Genomic DNA, 20,055 nt, shown 5'->3' with positions numbered 1-20,055 from the left:
CACGAGACGAAGGCTGTATTCCTCAGCTCGGCCCTTTCTCCAAGCTGTTACTGGGAGGGGTGAGTTAATTTTTCTCTGATCTATTTCATATGGCAACTATTTCTCAAATAAAGGCTGAGTCATTGCCCTTGTTTGCTCTACATTTTCGTGAGCCAGGCAGGCTAAAATATTAAAAGCAAATGTCTTTCCTTGAAATGCCTTTAAATGGATCAAGGGGGAGAATATTACCCCCTCAGATTAAACCCTTCCTGGGCAGATCCCAGGATTTCTGGCATCACCTTACTATGAACTCACAACTATAGTTGAATAATGAGGTCCCCTGCGGGTTACTGGGAATATTTCTTCCCCATCCCACATGGTGGATTACTTACATGGCTGAGATAAGGAAGTATTAGTTATGAAAGAATGCCGACTTGCTGCCTTCCACTGTAGCATGGCCACTATTTAATGCTTTAAATCAGGCTGAAGTGAGAACTAAAGCTTTAGAAAATGAAAATCAACTATTAGGAGATCAGATTGAAAAATTGGAATTCCAACTTGGAATAGTGGCAGGGAAAAAAATCAGACTTGGAGTTCCCAATGAAGCAGGTCCATAACATTTGATCAAATGATACCGAGGTTCCTGAACGGATGGACCTGGTCAATCCAGAAGACAAAGCTTCCAAATCGGATCTCGAAGCTCCATCTGCAATGGATTCCTTGGAGATTTGTCCTATAATAACTCGAAGCCAAACAAACACAAAAATACAGGATAGACCAGCAGGGGCACCCCTTGATCAGTGCCCCCTGCCCAGACCCATCTACACGTAACAGCCTGTTCTTATATGCCAACAGAACTACTGGATTTGGTACAGAAATTCCAACAGAAGCCCAGAGAGAACATAGCCTGGCTTCTGAGATTACGGGATTTAGGGGCAGAGAGTATCGTGCTAAATGGGCTGGATGTTTCCAAACTGGTATCCACTACTTTACATTCTGCCCTTAGACAGAGGTTGTGCGCTGCCATTCAATGCAGTCATGAGAACCACTCCAAGATAGATTGGTTGATGGCAGCACGGCGTCTGGCTGGGCCCAGTAAGACTGACGTTCCATTGCACGCAGGTTTATGCCATGGAGGGCCTTCAAACCTATGTTCATGAATTAGGAATGACGGAAGCAACGTATGAGGAAACTTTTGAGAACCCAGACCTGACAAAATGTACGGTGGCAACGACAGACCTGATTTTACAACAGGCTCCTTCCCACCTCTGTGGAACCTCAGTTTTGAAACTGAACGCCCTAATGGCCTTATCAACAGGCTGCCCAGCTGGTAGCTGATTTGGAGGAAACAGAGCACCTAAGAACAAGGCGTTCGAGTGGTAGAAGAAGCCAAGGTTTTCCCAGTTAAGACCACAAGGCGGCCCCCCAGGCACCCTGATCGGGCTCTTCACACGTGTCCCAAAAACAACCCCTCATACGGGGGGCTGCCTTTGTCAGAATCGATCAGCAGCCTAACCATGTTTTACTTCGATTATGGAAACAACCGCGAGATGATCAGAAATTCCAAAATCCTCCCACAAGATCGGGAGTACAAATAATTCAACAAATGCCAATAAGGACTTGGAATTCAGAGAACTTTATAGTCCCTAATAGAAGGAAAAAGCTTTCACAGGTGACACGGGCTGCAGTGCCTGAGCCACCTGAGGAAAAGACCTGGGTATGGCACAGTTTATGGCATGACAGGGGATGTTGGTTCCCCCATGGCCTCCAGATGGGACCAGAGGCCCCATGTTGAGCTCACAATCTTTTGGTCCCTAGAGATCGTACAAAGCGTTACGGCGCTGCTGGACACGGGTGCAGAAACATCGGTTATTTATGGAGATCCAACTAAATTTAATGGGGACAGAGTGGTGATCGGTGGCTTTGGGGGACAGACCATTCCTGTGACCCAAACATGGTTGAAACTGGGGGTTGGGTGACTCCCACTCCGAGTATAAAGCGCCTATTGCCCCAGCTCCAGAGTACACCCTGGGCATAGACATTTTATGGGGCCTGGCCCTCCAGACGACTGTGGGAAAGTTCAGATTAAGGGAAAGATGTTTTAGTATCCAGGCAATTATAAGGGGTCATGTGAAAATTGAGCCTGTTTGTTTGCCACAGCCGTGTCAGATCACAAATACCAAGCAGTACAGAAGAAATTACCAAGACTGTGCAGGAGCTGGAGAGAGTAGGGATCATCAGACCTGCACGCAGCCCTACAACTCCCCCATATGGCCAGGCAGGAAGTCAGATGTACGTGGTGAATGACGACAGACTGCAGAGAATTAAAGTCACACCGCCAACCCAAGCGGCCGTACCCAACATCACCTCCCTCACGGATACATGAAGTAGAAATAGGAACACAGCACTGCATTCTGGATCAAGCAAATGCATTTTTCAGCATTCCAATTGCTAAGGAATCTCGAGACCAGTTTGCATTCACACTGGAGGGCAGGTGACTTTTCAAGTCCTACCTCAGTGATACGTGCATCCACCTACTTTTTGTCATAATTTGGTGGCACGTGACTTGGCAAATTGGATCAAAGCATCTACTGTCAAAATGTACCACCGCACTGACGATCTGATGCTAACATCTAACTCAATCAAGGCATTAGAGAGGACAGTACCACCACTAATTACTTATTTATGGGAAAAAGGATGGGCTATAAATCCACAAAAAGTACAAGGACCAGGGCTATCAGTGAAATTCCTGGGTGTTGTCTGGTCAGGTAAAACTAAGCTGTTACCCAGTACAATCGTAGATAAGATTCAACTGTTCCAGTTCCATGAAACTGAAGCAGTTGCAGGAGTTTGGGGGTACATTAGGATACTGGCGATCCTTTGCACCCCACTTAGCATAACTGCTAAAACCTCCTTATTGATTGACAAAAAAAGGCCACGTAGGGGGTTGGAGTAGAGCAGAACAGGAAGTCTTTCAGCTAGCAAAAGTAGCTGCTAAACAGGCCCAGGCACTGGGTACAATTGATCCAACATTCCAGCCAAACTAGATGTGCATGTAATGCAAGAATGGTTTGGCTGGGGGCTGTGGCAACATCAGAGTTCCGTTCGAATCCCAATTGGGTTCTGGTCACAGATTTGGCACAGAGCAGAAGAGAGATACAGCATGGTTGAAAGGCAGTTATTGGCTACCTATTCTGCACCGCAGGCGGTAGAACCAATAACTCAGACTGCAGAGGTTGCTGGTAAAACAACTGCACCGATTCAGGGGTGGGTAAAAGACCTAACACACATTCCTAAGCCCGGGTGGCCCAATCACGAACAGCGCACTAGATCGCCTGCCTTAGTCAGAGAAGCCGCCTGCCATCATCTCCCCTGAAGGAAGAACTGCAAAAGATATTTGGGCCGGTAGCATATGGCAACGAGGCACCTGAGGAAACAGTGGTTACTTGTCCAGAGAAGAGTCCTGTAAAGAGGGGAAATATCCTATTCCAGAAGATGCCTGGAACACAGATGGATCCAGCAGAGAGAAGCCAAGAAGGTGACGAGCTGTTGCAAACCATCCCTCGACTGAAATAATATGGTTCAAAGAGGGGGAAGGTCAAAGAAGCAGCGGGCTGAGCTACGAGCTGCGTGGATGGGGATAACTGAAGAGCCTGGAAACAGTGCACTGAACATCTGCACGATAGTTGGGCAGTCTACCAAGGGCTCAGGCTCTGTTTAACACAGTGGGCCACTCAGGATTGGACGATACGTGCCTGACCTACCTGGGGCAAAGATATGTGGGTTGATACATGGAACGTGCTCAGGCGTGGGATTGTATGAGCATACCACATCTCTGGATAGCAACCCTTTCGGTCACCAGGCAGTGGTGAAGCTGACACACTGCCTTGAGTCCCATGGTTAGGAAGTACATCAGCAGAAGACACAGCCCACCGGCTGCATTGCAAATCACGACATGCAAGGCAGAAAACCACATGGGCAGCGGCTGAAGCATAGAGACTGTCCATACAGTTACCAGATATTGTCCAGGCTTGCTCACAAGTGAGACCAAGACCTGTGCTGGAAACTACAGCTCACCTCACTAGAGGACACAACCCATTACAGCGATGGCAGATCAATTATATAGGTCCACTTCCTTGATCTGAGGGGGCCAGATATGCCCTAACTTGTGTTGATACAGCAAGCGGATTGATGCAAGCCTATCCTGTAGCAAAGGCAAACCAAGCCCATACTAGCAAAGCTCTAGCTAGGTTGATGGCATCATGTGGGACTCCTGAGGTCACTGAGAGTGACCAAGGTACACAGTGCACAAGTGCAACCGTGCAGAAGTGCGCTGAAGACAGCAACACTGAATGGCGGTTTCACCTGCCCTATAATCCAACGGGAGCAGGTCTAATAGAAAGATGTAAGTACAGTGATCCTGAAAGCTGCTCTGAAGGCAGATTCACAGCCCTAGCAGGGGTGGACCAAGAGGATTTATGAAACCCTGTGAAACGTGAATGAGAGGCCAAGAGATGGCAGACCTGGTGCTTTAAGAATGTTGCAGACAACTTGGGCCTCCCCACTTAGCATACAAATTATAGGCAAGGACACCTCGCTCAAGCCACAAGTTGGCACCATGAATAATCTTCTGCACCCTGCCCGGAGGACCTCGAGCCCAGGAGACACAAGGAAAAATGGCCTTGGAAGGCGCAAGCAAGTCTCAAATGGTGTGGTCTCCTTGCACCTTGGGGGAGAGTGTCAGAGGTTGGGGGATCAATAAACACTTCAGTAACCAGTGCATGGCCAGCAGAGGTAGGAGCTGACACCCTTGTTTTCACTGCAAAGGGGGCATCAATTATGTCCACGTGGCAAATTAGAACCCCCCCTTTGGTACCTGATACAGTGATTCAGCCACAGATATCAAGCTATGGTGTGGTATCGAAGACCAGGACGAGCCCTGATACAGGTGCAGCTGTTGACTCAAGACCAAAATACCGCCTGCATCTCACCTTAAACCCCTTGAGGTTATAAGTTCACAGGACAGCCAGCAGGAGCAACATCATTCCAGCATGCTGGTGTCCATGAGGAAACATCGTGACAACCTGGGGTGCAATGCTGAACTTCTGGGAACTGGTGAACATGACTCAGAACTGCTGCTGGTCCTTGAAGATCACGGAATCGCAGAAGGTCCCTGAAGGATCACGAATCTCCAACCCCCTCTCTCACACAACCTCCACATTCAATACCAGCCCACGCTGCCCAATCCAATTTGGCCTTGAACACCTCCAGGGATGGACGGGGCATCACAGCCTCTCCGGGCAGCTGTTCAGCACCTCACCGCTCTCTCTGTAAAGAACTTCCCCCTGACATCCAACCAAAATCTTCCCTTCCTCAAAACCATTTCCCCTTGTCCTGCAGTTCTCTTCCCTTTCCAAGAGCTGACTCCCCTCCTGTTTGCAGGCTCCCTTTAGGTACTGAAAGGCTGCACTGAGGTCACCCCACAGCCTTCTTTTCTCCATGCTGAACAAGCCCAGCTCCCTCAGCCTGTCTTTGTAGGTGAGGTGCTCCAGTCCCCTGTCATATTTGTGGCTCTCCTCTGGACCCTCTCCAACAGCTCCCTGTTGAGAGAAGAGCGAAGAGGAAGTGGTGCAGAGGAAGTGGAACAGGGGACATTCCCTCTCAGGCCGCCCCTGCCGCTGGCAGAGCTGGAGCCCTGAGAATGGCAGCGTTAGGAGAACCAAGTAAGTTGTCACAAACACTGAATGGAATTCCTTCTTCAAACACAGTCAACAGCGGAATGCACCCCTTCCATGCTTGCAGTATTCTTCAACAACTCAAAACCATGTTTGATGAAGGACAACTGACAGATATTGCAGTGGAAGTGGATCGTGGGAAAACACTCTCCTGTCACAGAAATGTTCTTGCTGCAGTCAGTCCTTACTTCAGATCTGTGTCTGATAGCAGCCTCACAGAGCGCACCCAGAAGGAAGTTCGTGCAGTTGGTGCTGAAGCAGAGCCAATGCGTTCAGTGCTGAACTACCCACGTACTTCCAGAGTAGTGCTGACAGAGGCCAACATTCAAGTTTGTTCACTGCAGTACCCTTGAGATCCCTTCCATACAAGAGCAATGCGCTAAATACACCGTCAGTCATTTGGACCCGCAGAACTCCACTGGGGTGGATCTTTGCTGATGGCTGTAGTAACCAGGAACCCAAAGGCAGATCACAAGACTACATTGGTAAAAAGTTCCTGAGTGTCCCCAAAGAGCAAGAGTTTCTGCAGTTGAGAAAAGGCCAGCTCATAAGTATCCTCAACAGTGATGACTTAAAATGCAGACAAAGAACATGCTTATGACAGCATCATAAGGTTGTTTGAGCATGAACAAAACAAGAGAGGAGAAATATGTGCCAAATGCATCCGTGTGCCCCTACTGGAAGAGACATTTTCAGATAAAAATGTTTGCATGTTTGCAAAGGTTTGCAAGGTTTGCACAGGCTATGGTCAAAAGCTGTCTACAAAAGGGACAACGTAGTGCCGGCGGCTTTACACAGTGGCTTGGAATGACTGCTTCTGAAATGATCATATGCTTTGATGCTGCCCACACTCAAGAAAGAAGCAAACAGTGCCTTGTTTAGATTCGGTCACAGGGAGAATGTTTAAACTACGCAAGCCACCAAATGACTTGAGGGAGGCTGGAATTCTTGTATCTCCTGGTAATGATATTTCTATTGCGGGTGGTCACAGACCAAGCAGCAGGGAGTCTCCATTGATCACAGAGCACAGAGTGATTTCTGGATGTACGATCACTCTGGCAACAGGTGGATTCCAAAAGCTTCTTTGTTGCAAGCCAGAATAGGCTGCAAATTGGTTCATTGCTGTGGTAAACTGTATGCAATAGGTGGTCGTGTTTGTGAAGGAGATGGGAGAAACTCTCTCAAGTCTGTGGAGTGTTGTGACAGCAGAGAGAACTGCTGGGCGGCTGTCTGTCCAATGCTGGTAGCGGTGGGGTTTCATAGTGCTGTGGAATATGAGGACAACATCCGTACAGGCTGGGAGGAGTGGGCCTGGGGGTCCTGAGGGACGAGAGACTGAACACGAGGCAGCAGTGCGCTCTGGCAGCTCGAAAGGCAAATGGGATCCCGGGCTCCATCAGCAGAGGGGTGGTCAGCAGGGACAGGGAGGTGATCGTCCCTCTCTACTCGGCTCTTGTGAGGCCCCATCTGGAGTCCCATGTCCAGGTGTGGAGCCCTCAGGACAAGAAAGACAGAGAGATGTTGGAAAGGGTCCAGAGGAGGGCGACTGAGATGAGCAGGGGGCTGGAGCAGCTCCCCTATGAGGACAGGCTGAGGGAGTTGGGCTCGTTCAGCCTGGAGAAGAGAAGCTGCGGGCTGAGCTCAGTGCAGCCTATCGATAGCTGAAGGGAACCTACAGCCAGGAGGGGAGGCAACTCTTGCAAAGGGCTGACAACAGCAGGACGAGGGGAAATGGATCCAAGGAACCAAGGGGACCCATAGAGCCCCATAGGAACCCATAGAGCCCCATGGGAACCCATAGAACCCATAGGAACCAAGGGGACCCACACAGCCCCATAGGAACCAAGGGGATCCATAGGAACCCATAGGAACCCATAGAACCCATAGGAACCCATAGAACCCACAGAGCCCCATAGGAACCAAGGGGACCCATAGGAACCCATAGGAACCCATAGAACCCATAGGAACCCATAGGAACCCACAGAGCCCCATAGGAACCCATAGGAACCCACAGAGCCCCATAGGAACCCATAGGAACCCATAGGAAGCCATAGGAACCCATCCAAGCTGAGGGAGGGAAGATTTCAGTTGGATGTGAGGGGGAAGCTCTTCCCAAGGAGAGCGGTTAGGGCCTGGAACGGGCTGCCCAGGGAGGTTGTGGATGCCCCGTCCTTGGCCGTGTTCAAGGCCAGCTTGGACGGGGTCCTGGGCAACCTGATGTGACTGTGTGTGTTTGGTGGCCCTGCTGGGCAGGGGGTTGGAACTGCGTGATCCTTGAGCTCCCTTCAACCCGGCTCATTCTGTCATCCTGTGGTTCTGTGTAACATCCATGTTTTGCAGGGGGGATTTTTTCTCTGATACGATCCTCAGTAGAAGATATGCCTCGAGAAAGAACATCAAGTGCTGGCCCAACAGATCCACAGGAAAGACTGCCAGTAATTGCCCTTATTGTCTTAGCAATCTACACTGTGGCAGGCACTGAACATGTGCCATGACGTACGTTGCATTTTGAGCCAGCAGCCTGTGGGAGCTCACCCCCTACCTGCTTAGTCACTGCTTCATGCTGTGTGGTGGAATTCCAAGGTACCAGCCTGAACCAACACATGCCTGGAGCGGAAGGGGGCTGGAGCCACCCTTTCTGTCTCAGCAGAGCTTCTGGGAGCACGTGTGCAGTCTGAGTCTGCATGGGTTCCCCTTCCCCCTGCTCGTTCCTCCTGCAGCGCGAGCAGGAATGCTGCATTCCTCAGCTCGCCCCTTTCTCCAAGCACCTATTTCTCAAATAAAGGCTGCGTCCATCGCCTTTGTTTGCCCTACACCAAATTCATCCAAAACTTCTCAAGGCTTCAGCCCCGTGGCTCAGTGAAGCTCCCTGCCACACACAGCCCTTCCCTGAGAGATTTTCTTTAAACCAAAAGAGGAGAAATGTAGGTTAGATGTTAGAGGGTAATTTTTGACTCAAAGGTGAGGTCCCAGCACAGGCTGCCAACACAAGCCCTGGACGCCTCCTCTCTGGGAGCTCCCAAGGCTGGATGAGACCCTGAGCAGCCAAATCCAGTGGGGGCAACCAGCCCACAGCAGGGGACTGGGACCAGACAGGCCTTAAGGACCCATTCAGCTAAAGCCATTCTAAAACTCTTCCCAGGAATGGGAGACCTCAGCTGTACGCTGTGTGCGGTGGCAGAGGGCCAAGTAACTGCATTTTACAGCCATGAAAATGAAGATTTTCACCTCTCCAGTGTCCTGCTGGTCACTTCATACAATCATAGAATCACCAAGCCTGGAAAAGACACACAAGATCATCCAGTGCAACCCCTTCTATTTCACGTTGTTTTTCAAGCAAGACCCTAAAAACAGGTTCTAAAATTCTGTAGCACAGAGAAATAAGAGTTTGACCTCTCTTTTCCAAAGTATGAAATAAAGAAAGGATAAAAAGCAACTAAACCATACATCAGGAGAGAAATTGAAGGGTTTTGTCCTTTGTCAATTTCATCACGCAGGCAAAAGATGCCATAAAGAAAGCAGATTGGATGCAGATGAGTTTCCAAGGCTGTTTCTGCATCAGATGTCAAAAAGGGGGAACTGGTCTGAAGAAGCAGAGCGCAATGTTTGTATGTAATGTTTGTGTTTTGTACCTCGTCCTTAGAAACAGCTGGTGTGAAGAGGTGGAAATACCACACGTCAGTAGCATGTTTTGGAAATAGAGCTGCTGAATTATTATTAATTCATAATTCATATTAAATCTTAATTTATATAATTAATTACGATTAATTCTCTCTTGCAAAACTGCAGTAGTTTTTAGACGTTTTCGAATAGTACGGGTATTATGATGGGCTGGAAAGGATGTTCTAAGGCTGTTTGGATCAGAGACCCTCGGCAGAAGAAAAGCAGAGTTGGCAACCATCAGAGAAGCCGACGGGGCCACACAGGGCCAGGCGGTCTCACGCTGTGGGAGGGCACTGACGGCTGCCAGGAGGTTCCTCCGTGTCGCTGTAGTTCCTGGCTACCAAGAGAAGACTGTGGGCCACCGTAAGGGGGCGCTGAGCTGCCGCGGAGCCTCCCCTCGGCCTCCTCTCTGGGCAGAACAACCCGGAGAGCTCAGGTGCTGCTCACGCCGCTGCCCTCGGGTTCCCCGTCGTGTCAGCCGCACTGCAGAACTCTGCCGTTGTTTTCTCTCCGTCTCTGGAGGAGTTCCGGGAGCGTGGAGATGCGGCACTTGGGGACGGGGCTCAGAGCGACGGAGAAGGACGGGCTGGAGTCGGGTTGGCGATCCAGAGGTCATTTCCACGCCTGGGGTCTCGGTGCCTCTCTGCATCCAACCCATCCTCGCCGGGAGCAGCGTGCCGCGCATCCCACACCGCTGTGCTCCAGCGCTCGAGCGGGGCTCCCGCCGCCGCCCTTGGCCGCGCTCTGACGGCCGGCTCCTGCCCTTATCCTTATCGTCGTCCCCTCCCTTCCTGTGCGCGTTCGCTGTCCCTTTTGACAACCCTCGAGAGCGAGCTCTGCCCGGCGCCCGGTGACGTCACGCGCCCTCTCGGTCTCCATTGGCCAGGCTGTGGCGGAGGCACCAATGGGGACGCGGGGCGGGGCCGGAGGCGTCCCGGAGAGCGGCGCCATGGGTCCGAGCGAGGCGGTGCTGCTGGGGCTGCTGCTGGGGGTGCTGGGCGAGGCGGCGTGCGGTGAGTGTTGCGGGAACGGGCTGCCCCCGGCCCCGGGACCCGCGGCTCCTCGCTCCTGGGCTGCGTCCGCGGGATCCCCGCCCGCGGCTCACGACTCCGGCGCCGTCTGTCCCGCAGAGTCGCACTCCCTGCGGTACTTCCTGACGGGGATTACGGATCCCGGACCCGGGATGCCGCAGTTCGTGGCCGTCGGCTACGTGGACGGCACACCCTTCGGGAACTACAACAGCGAGCGCCGGACGGTGCAGCCCATCGTGGACTGGCTGGCACAGGAGGACGTGAAGCACTGGGATGCGGAGACCAAGAAGGCCCAGAGCGGTGAGCTGGATTTCTACGTGGCTCTGGACTGGCTCCAGGAGCACTACAACAAAAGCAGAGGTGAGCCGCAGTGGGCGGCGGGGCTGGGCTGGGGGATCCGTGGGGCGGGGGCTCGATGGGGTGTCTGTCGGCCCCGCTGAGGCCCGGCTGCGCCCCCCCGTGCAGCTGTGCTGGGCAATCCGTGTGTGGTGTTGCTCTCCCTGGGATGCCCCGTTCCTGAGCCCGCTCGCCCCATCCCAGCTCCGCGGTGCTTGTGGTGCCCCACAGCCCAAGAAGCCCCTCGCTGCCCACCCCGCTGTGTCTCAGGGTCTCACACGCTGCAGAAGATGTTCGGCTGTGACATCCTGGAGGACGGCAGCATCCAAGGGTACAATCAGGATGCGTTTGACGGCAGGGACTACATGGCCTTCGATATGAACACGATGACGTTCACCGCGGCGGATGCAGTGGCAGAAGTCACCAAGAGGAGATTGGAGGCGGAAGGGACATGCGCCGAGAGATGGAAGCACATGCTGGGCACTCTCTGCGTTGAGAACCTGAGAAGATACGTGGAGCACGGGAAGGCAGCGCTGAAGAGGAGAGGTGAGGATGGGAGGGGGCCGTGGGGCTGGGCTGGGTGTGGGGCAGGGGCTCGGCGTGAGGAGCTCAGCCCTGCCCGCAATGTCACCCATCTGCAGAGCGGCCCGAGGTGCGAGTGCGGGGGGAGGAGGCTGACGGGATCCTGACTTTGTCCTGCCGCGCTTACGGCTTCTACCCACGGCCCATCGCCATCGGCTGGATGAAGGACGGTGTGATCCAGGACCAGGAAACCCACTGGGGTGGCATCGTGCCCAACAGCGACGGCACCTACCACGCCTTGGCCACCATCGACGCGCTGCCGGGGGACGGGGACAAGTACCGTTGCCGTGTGGAGCACGCCAGCCTGCTCCAGCCCGGCCTCTTCTCCTGGGGTGAGCCTGGCAGTGGGGGTGCGTGGGGCTGGGGCTCAGAGTCCACCCCTTCCTTTCCTGACAACGCCGCTCTCCCGCAGAGCGGCAGCCCAACCTGATCCTCACTGTGGCCGGAGTGGTCTTCGTGGCTGTTGTCACTGCTGTCGTTGGATTGCTGGCATGGAAGCGCAAGTCAGGTAAAGGCAGAGGGCTGTGGGCAGAAGGCGGGGAGCAGCCAGACCCCCTTGGGAGTGCCTGCGCTCTGACAGGAGCCAACGCTGACACTTCTTTCTGCAGGGAAGGATGAGAAAGGTTACAGAGCTGCACTAGGTAAGCGATGAGGGCAGCACTGTCCCCTGCCGATGCTCGGGGTTGGGGCACTCTGGAGCCCCTCGTTGCTTTGGGGTCACAGTGGTGGTGGCGGCCCGATGCTCCGTGCCCCATAGCAAGCACAGAGCCAGGGCTCACGGTTCTGTCTCCCTTGCAGGCCACGGTGGGGAATCCAGCAGTTTGGCCACAGGTACGGTGTGGGACCGGGGATCAGGAGGGGTCCCTGAGGTTGGAGGGGTCTCGATTCCCTGCGTTCTTCTGTTGGACTCACAGCGGGGGCGATACTGGGCCCGGCTCTCCCTGCAGAGCCCCCAGAGCAGTGAGTCAGGACAGGGACGCGGCCGCACGTGACACCGTCTCTTCTCACCCCTGCAGGGAGTGAATCTTCCATCTGAGTGCTGTGCTACTTCAGCTGGCCCTGCATGCGTTTGGAGTTTGCGGGTGTGTGTATCTCAGCTCGACCTGCTGTGTCTTCTTGGGCTGACGTTCCTCTGCTCCGTTCCGTGAGGTTTTCTGCTGGGGGTGACCCACTTCCGGGCAGAGCGCTGTGCATCATTTTGGGGAAGGTACCATTGCAGACGCATCGGGATGAGAGCACTGGGTGCTGGGCCCAGGGGACAAGCGGAGCCTCTGGACGAGGCCAAGAAGAAAAGAGTTCACGTCCCAAACACTCCGTAGAAGTGCAAAAGAAACGAGCACAGCAACGAGACGAGGAGCGTGTGGAGGAGGTGGTGTTGCGAAGGTGAGGCAGCCATGTCCTTCGCTCCTGGAGCTCTGCAGGTCCCACTGAGTAACAACAGGAGAACTCAGACCAGGAGAATGTCTCGCAAAGTATGGCGATGCTCCACGTGGACCCAACCGGTGCTCATTTGGTGGGGTGGACAGCAAGAGACCCTCCGCCCCACCAACCCATTGCCAGAGCATTCAGATGGGCTCTGCCCACCACCGGAGACCCTTCTGGGATGGTGTGAAGAAGGACTCGGCTCTACCATAGGTGGGCGCAGGAACACAGAAAGCAAAGGTGCATAGGAACATATAAGGCGCCCCACACTTAGGGGAACAGCTGTGACATCGCTGGGTACAAGGGCAGTGAGTGCATCTTCATCTCTCTCCTCTCTCTTTCTCTTCCTCTCTTTCTTTCCAAGCCGTACCAGAATGTACCACAAGGCATCGCACCACAGCTTATTGCTAATTGGGTACATCATTGCGATTGTTCATATATTCAGCTTGACTGGAGTTACAGCACCAAATTGGGCATCCTTCAACCGGAGCTCAGCCCCTCCAGGGCCCTGACAGCTGAGAACAAGCTGGAGCATGAGGGGAGTTGTTTCCTGCCAAATGTCTTTGCACTCTTTGTGTGACGCCTTTGCAGTCAAATAAAGCTCAGCAGTTTGGATTGCTGGTTTGCAGCTCATCCTGCGTGCTGTCTGATTTGGGGTGGGGGGATCGTGTCCCCTTGCAGCTCAGGGCCCGGATGGGGCCCCATGGTGGACATCCTCTGCACTGCCCTCACCTATCAGGCCGCCGCGCGTGTTGTCGGAGAGGTTCCCCAAGTCAGACATCAGCTCTCCTTGCTGAATCCGCGCTGATTGATTGTTTTCCCCCTTCGTGTGCCTGGGAGTGGTGTCTGGGACGAGCTGCTCCAGCACCTTCCCAGGCACTGCGCTGAAGCCCTTTGCTCCCTAGGTCCTTCTTGCTCTTCCTTTGGTTGACATTTGGAGCTTGTAGGACCTTCTCCCAGTAACGCTACTCAGGGATGATGAAGGCCTTGCTGTCAGGGTGCCAGCTCCCAGCATCCATGGCTGCACCTCATCAGGGCCCTCTGAACAACGCGCTCCTCTCCCACCAGGGCAGCTCCTCTACTCCCCCCTTTCCTCCTGCTGTCCGGGCTCTGGGATTCTACGATCCTATGATTCCTGAAGGGCAGTCTTGCAGCTTGGCACTGAGCGGATGAAGACATTTGGAACCTCGGTCTCTTTCATGTCCCACATCCACGTGTTCCTCGGCCCTTCATCTGCTCCCTATGTACAAACAGAACATCATGCGGGTAAGAGATGCTACGAAGAAAGCAGATTGCTCACCCCTGTCAGAAGATTCCAGGTTCGCAGGGGAAAGCTCCACCAAGGAGGGATCTCCGACCACAGATCCTCCCCAGTGGCTGTCAGCCCGTTGATGGGGTCTAAGGGAGTGCAGCCAGGCTCAAACCCTTCCTATCACACAGCTAAATTGCCTTCGCCTGCGCTGCCAGGGCTGACCAGTCCTTTCCCAGGCAATCCATCAGCGGATCTGGCCGGGACTCAGCAGTTGCCACAGAAGCAGTGACGCCGTGGGGCAGGGACACAGTGGAGCAATGATGCTACGGGGCAGCGTTGTTAGGGGGGAGCAGCACGGGGGAGCGCTGCTACGCGGCAATGACAGTTTTTGGTGCGGCGCTGTGGGGCACTGATGCTATTGGGCGGCTGTGGCAGCATAGCGAGAAAGAGATACGGAAGCGGAACGGCAAAGGGACGACCAGGAAGATTGCTCAGCGATCTCGGAACATCTCGGCGCACGGGGAAAAGGAAGGATCTCCAGGAAGGCCCTTGCACGGGATCCAAGAGAGGTGCGGCCCCCCCTTCCGATCACACCGCTGCACGGCCGCTACCTGCGCTGCCAGGGCTGAGCGGCCCGCTGCCAGGCGATCCATCAGCGGGCCGGGCCGGGACTCAGCACTTCCCGTTCGGCACCAAGAGCCCGAGGCGGCTGACAGCAAACGGCGACACGGGAGAGGATCTCAGCCGGCAGCCGGGCGGCGCTTCGCCCCCGGGGACAGCGGGCAGCGCCTGCGGGAAACGCGGCCCGGTGCGGCTTCAGGCCGTGGAGCAGCGCAGGAAGCCCCGGGACGGAGCGGGGAACGATCGCAGCGGAGAAAGCCGGCGGAGCGAGCGACGCGCCGTGACGTCACCGCGCGCCATGATGACGTCACGTCCGGCCTGCAGCGGAAGCGGAGTGCGGACGGGCGGGGGGGGAGTGGGACGGGGCGGGAGCGGCGCTGCCGCAGTTCGTATCCGGGGCTGCGGCGCGGAGCCGGGGGGCGGTGGGTGGCGGCCGGCGGGACGCGCGGACGGCGCGGGGCTGCAGCAGCGCTGCGCGGGGCGGCTGAGAGCAGGCGGTGAGGCCCGGCCCGCACTGTGCTGCGCCGCGTCCCGTCCCGTCCCGTTCCGCAGCGCTGCGGGAAGCGATGGGAGCGGCTGCGGTGCAGCGCTTCGCTTACTGCAAACGGCGCGTGTTTACGATGGGCGGCGGCTTGGCAAGACGGGCGTAGAAAGAAATGGGAGGAGCGAGAGAGGCGTGTGAGCCGCGGAAGGTATTGTTAATGCAGACGGCGTGAAGGTGCTGGGTGTGCAGAGGCCTCTTCTGCAGGGAGAAACGGGGTGAGCTGCCAGCAGCTTCCGTCAGTGCCCGCCGAGCGGCGAGCTGAAGTCGTGGGCAGTGCCTGAAGGGAGGCTCCGTGAAAGCTGGGATGGGGCTGTTTGATAAGGGTGTGTGGCGACAGGATGAGGGGAAACGGCTTTCAAGTGGAAGGAGGTCGATTTAGGCTGGCTGTTAGGAGGAAATTATTTCCTGAGAGGGAGCAGCTTGTGGATGCCCCCGCCCTGGAGGCATTCAGTGCCAGGCAGGACGGGGCTGTGGGAGGTGTCCCAGCCTGGAGCAGGGGATTGGAACTGGATGATCTGAAAGGTCTCTTGTAAGCCAAGCCATTCGGTGGTTCTGTGATCCTTTGGGAACTGCAGAGGAGAATGGCTTGAAGGAAACAGGAGCACTGCAGATGCAGTGTGCAGTTCAGAGAGCACCTCTGTGCAGTGAGAGCAGGGAGCGCCTGAAGCAATACGGCCCAGACACAGAGAGCAGCTCAGAACGGTGATGGAACCGTGGAAACACGAGGCTGGAGTGGAGCTACAAGATCATCCCATCCAACCGTCCTCCTCCCACCGCTACCACCGCTGAGCTACTCAGCTTTATCTTGTGGCACCTCGACCAGAGTGTCAGTGGTCTGTGGGCTGGTTCGGCCTGGTTCCGTGACTGGCGGGAGGGGGGATCTGTGGATCCGCACCCTGGAAAATGGAAATGGGAAAAAGGATGAAGAGATGGGCTCTGAAACAGAACAGAAGCGACGATCTGAAAGGAAACAAACTAATTTGCTAGAAAAGATATCGGAATGCCAGATAACACTCTGTAATGCAAAATAATACAAGATCATTAGAATATGAGCTAAAAAATCAAATGCAAAGAGAGAGAGTGTCCAAAAGCCAAAGGCCTTACGCTCATGCTGAGGCAGACGGGCAGCAGAGGTGAGCCAGACGATGAAAAGGGCCATCAGGTGACCTCCCAAGGCCTTCTGTCTTTTCCCTCTGAGCAGAAATGGTAACAGAACAGTGAACAGCACCCCACGGCCAAGAGGACCCAGTGTCCGTGTTCACATATCCTCATCCCTGACACCGAAGGGATTCTGGTGCCTTTGTTTGGGTACAGAATGTACACCCGTGGGCAAGGGGACCCTCTGTCCATGTCCCTGTAGTGTAGTGACAGAGCTCAGGGGGCTTTGGCATCAACGTCCCCCCCGTGGCCCAGAGGGACCCAATGTCCACGTCGCCATACCCGTGTCCCCCGTGCCAAGGCCACCTCGGTGTCACCCATGGAGGACAGAAGGTGTCCGGGTGCCACGTCCCCATGTCATTGTTGCCAGGAGCCAAGGAGACCTCAGTACCACTTTCTTTGGGGTACGGTAAGGACGCCCGGTGCGTCCTCGTCCCCATGACAAAAGGAGCCCGGTGTCCTGGTCCAGGTTTTCCTGTCCTCAGGGCCGAGGGGACCTCAGTGTCACCTTTGGGGTACCAGAAGGGTCCCCCACATCCATGTCCCCGATGCCAAAGGGACACCACTGTCACCTCTGGGGTCCAAGTGTCCATCTCCGTGTGTTTGTGGCACAGAAGGGTCCCCGACATCCCCAGTGCTGAGAGGACCTCACTGTCACCGTGGGACTACAGAACAGGGTGAGGCGTTCATGTCACCGCCATGTTATCCCAGTGCTAAAGGGACGTCCGTGTCACTTTCAGGGTACAGAAGGGCCCCAAGCGTGTGTGCGCCCTATGTCCGTGAGCCTGTGCCCAAGGGGATCCCATGTGCACGTCCCCGTGTCCCCAGTGCAAAAGGGATTTTGGTGCCCTTTTTTTGGATACAGAAGGGAACCCTGTGCCCACGTCACTGCAGCCGAGGGCTCCTCCAGGAGTGCGCATCCCCACGTCCCCAGCACAGAGGGGACCTCACCGTCACCTCCGGGGTACAGAAGGGCCCCCGACGGCATTTCGGGGGTTCGTCGCCCTCCCTCACTCCCCCCAGCCCTCCCCCAGCTCCTCCAGCACCTCCCGCATGGTCCCCGTCCCCCCCCCCGACCCGAACACGCGATCGATGCGCTTCTCCCGGTCCCACACGCAGCGCCCGCGGTAGCGGATGCGCACGATGCGGTGTTCGGGCACCGCCAGGTCCGCGGGCCCCGCGTCGCACAGCGGCCCCGTGAAGAACTCCAGCAGCGGCCGCTCCACGACGCCCACGAAGCGGTCGCGGTGCTCCACGGTGGCGGCCGCGGGGTCCGCTCGAGGGTCCCAGCGGAGGCGGCTGAGGACGGCGGCGGCGCGGCGCAGCGGCGGCTTCTTCCCCGCCGCTCCCGGTTCGTCCCGCGTCGCTGCCGGTTCCGGGCCGGCGGTCGGACTCCGCCCCGGGTGCGGGCGGCGGCAGCGCGGCCCGAAACGGCAGCGGCCCTCCAGGAACCAACGGCACGGGGCGGGCGCCGGGGCCGGAACCGGTTCCGCGCCGCCGGGACGCCGATCCGGGTCCGGGTCCTCGGGACCGCGATTCAGATCGGGCTCCGCGTTCGCGGGTCCGGGCGCCGGGTCCGCGCCCGCGTTCGGGTCTGGTTCCGCGAGTCCGGAGCGCGGCTCCGGTCCCGGCTGCGGGGATCCGGGCCGCAGACCGCCGTCCATGGGTCCGCGGTGCGGGTCCGGGTGTGGCAGCGGGCCCGTGAGTCCGGGGGCCGGAACCGGGTCCGTTCGGTGGCTTCGGGAGCGGCACCGGGCGCGGTGCGGGCAAAGAGCAGCGTGGTACGGGGCGGGGCCAGGACAGAAAGGGGGCGTGGCTGATGGCACGAAGGGGCGTGGTTAACGGCGATGGGCGTGGCTGGAATCGGACCGACGGCGTGCGGGGGCGTGGCCAAACGGAAAGGGCGTGGTTTAGCCAAAAAGCGACGGGCGCAGGGCATGGGGGCGTGGCCAGGAATGGTAGGGGCGTGGCTTCAAAACTGAGACGACCCGGGGGGCGTGGCCAGGTTACGGCGCGGGGCGTGGCCAAGGAGCTGCATCGGTGCCTATGGGCGTCTGGTTGTGTTTGACCTGAATGAGTATCAGTGCAGCCATTTACATCCCACTCCCCCCCCCCCATGGTCCACGGCACCATTTATTGCCTTTTCACCTCCAATTTCCCTCACTGCACCGGGTCAACTGCCCCCATCTCTTCTTAATTTTGAGTTTTTCCCTCCCTTCCTTCCTTCATTGCCTCCTTCCTTCTTTCCTCCCTGCCTCCCTTCTTATCTCCATCCCTCCCTGCCTCCCTTCCTACTTTCCTTCCGTACTCCTCATGAGAGGCAGATGAGGCAACACGGAGCCTTCCATGGGCAGCAGTTGTTAGGATGAGCCCTCGGTGGGGAGTGTTTGATGAGAATGTGTGCTTGGTTCAGGGCGTAGGGATGGAGCAGGCTCCCTCTGCACGCGGGGTTTTGAAAGACATTCCAAATGAAGCTGACAGCCGCTGGGACTTCCCTTTGGAGCCCTTTTTCATACCGACCCGAGCTGGGGTTGGCGTTTGGATCACGGAATCAATAAGGTTGGAAAATGTGAGAGGCGGGTGGTGTTTTTGCAGTGGAAGTTTCCAGTGTTTTCTGTCTGTAGTCTCGGCCCTGACCGAACTGAAAACCTTCCTGCGAAACAGTGATACAAGTTGTTTTTCACCAAGAAAGCTGCTGAACGGAGTAAAGTGCGGATTGGGGCGTTTCGGCTCAGGTAGGATTGAGACAGGCACGAGGCAAAGGAAACAGGCAGGGCGGGGAGAGCCTAGCGCAGCACGGAACCAATGTGCTTCCCTTTGGAAACACTGCCCTCCTACCTGTGTAGGAAAGCACAGGCCATACCTAAAAACAACCAGTTGGTACCAGACCTTCTATTGTGGCAACAGCGTCGGGAAGATGGTGACCAGGAGAAGCTCCACCAACCTGTGCCAGGAGAGGAATTACCGCGTCGGACCCGGGGATGGAACTGAACGAATGGACTGCTGTGCAATTTCTGCCTTTGGCCAGCAGGGGCCCATTGTTGCAATGATGGACAGACTTTGCTGCTATCACAAAGATCTTTGCCTGCTTAAAAATCTACGATTCGGAGCGTTTTCCTCAGCGATGGATGACACAGGGAACACGCGGTGATCACGAGGGGTGGGATCATGGCGAGGCCGTGGGGCGACCGCGGGCTGAGCACGGGATGACAGTGAAGGGAACACAGAGGGAAACACCATAGGATCACGGGGAGGAGCGTCAGGTGGGAATGAGGTTGTGAAGAGGTGGGCATGGGGTGGCCATGGGGCAAGACGTGTCAGCGCCCTCCACCCAACGCCCAGCCAATCCCCGAGCGTCAAGCATCGTCTGTATTCTGCCCAACTCCACACAGCTTTAAGGCCTTCCGCATGGCGTCACGTATGCTTGGATGAGGACACCTGTCCTGGCTCCACGTCATCATGGCAATGGTTCTTCCCCTCTCCGTGGCCCGGCCCGGCCTCAGGAGCGCTCCATCACTCAGCAACAGCCAAAAAAGCAGCGTGCTACTCGCAGTGTCTGAGCTGGAACCAGAACACTGCGAGGTCATTTCGATGGGAACACCGAGTGATCGCCAGGTGTCACGGCCTAAGCGTAACACAGCCAGGAGATGGGTGAGAAAGTGGGTGCAGAATGTGTGTCTCCGGGATGACCGCGGGGTAATGATGGTGAGGACATGGGTTGGCATGCTGAGA

At 56.0% G+C, this 20,055-nt stretch overlaps 3 protein-coding genes and 1 pseudogene across 3 annotated transcripts in view; 3 read left to right on the top strand and 1 right to left on the bottom strand.

Annotated features, from left to right (window-relative positions):
* LOC128091986 (class II histocompatibility antigen, B-L beta chain-like) overlaps positions 1-20,055 on the top strand; it is an 83,755-nt gene that overhangs the window by 59,947 nt on the left and 3,753 nt on the right. The window lies entirely within an intron of this gene.
* On the top strand, positions 5,295-7,038 carry LOC128091983 (kelch repeat and BTB domain-containing protein 8-like; annotated as a pseudogene).
* LOC128091996 (class I histocompatibility antigen, F10 alpha chain-like) lies at positions 9,845-13,381 on the top strand. Its single transcript, XM_052705431.1, is given in 9 exon segments — positions 9,845-10,442; positions 10,444-10,505; positions 10,508-10,768; positions 11,015-11,290; positions 11,386-11,658; positions 11,739-11,834; positions 11,935-11,967; positions 12,125-12,157; positions 12,343-13,381. Coding segments are annotated over 9 exon segments (1,215 nt in total). The 5' UTR covers positions 9,845-10,281; the 3' UTR covers positions 12,363-13,381.
* Positions 16,402-18,418, bottom strand: LOC128092005 (leukocyte receptor cluster member 9-like). The gene has a single exon (XM_052705441.1). It carries the CDS (start codon positions 17,985-17,987, stop codon positions 17,334-17,336), a length of 654 nt encoding a protein of 217 aa, XP_052561401.1. The 5' UTR covers positions 17,988-18,418; the 3' UTR covers positions 16,402-17,333.

The sequence above is a fragment of the Tympanuchus pallidicinctus genome, unplaced genomic scaffold, assembly GCF_026119805.1.
Source record: "Tympanuchus pallidicinctus isolate F22 unplaced genomic scaffold, pur_lepc_1.0 scaffold58, whole genome shotgun sequence".
Classification (NCBI taxonomy): domain Eukaryota; kingdom Metazoa; phylum Chordata; class Aves; order Galliformes; family Phasianidae; genus Tympanuchus; species Tympanuchus pallidicinctus.
Note: the sequence above shows the minus strand (reverse complement) of the source record. Positions and strands in the feature narration are given on the sequence as shown.

Coding starts and splice junctions, on each gene's coding strand:
- LOC128092005 (XM_052705441.1), bottom strand. CDS start 17,987: ATGGACGGCGGTCTGCGGCCCGGATCCCCGCAGCCGGGACCGGAGCCG.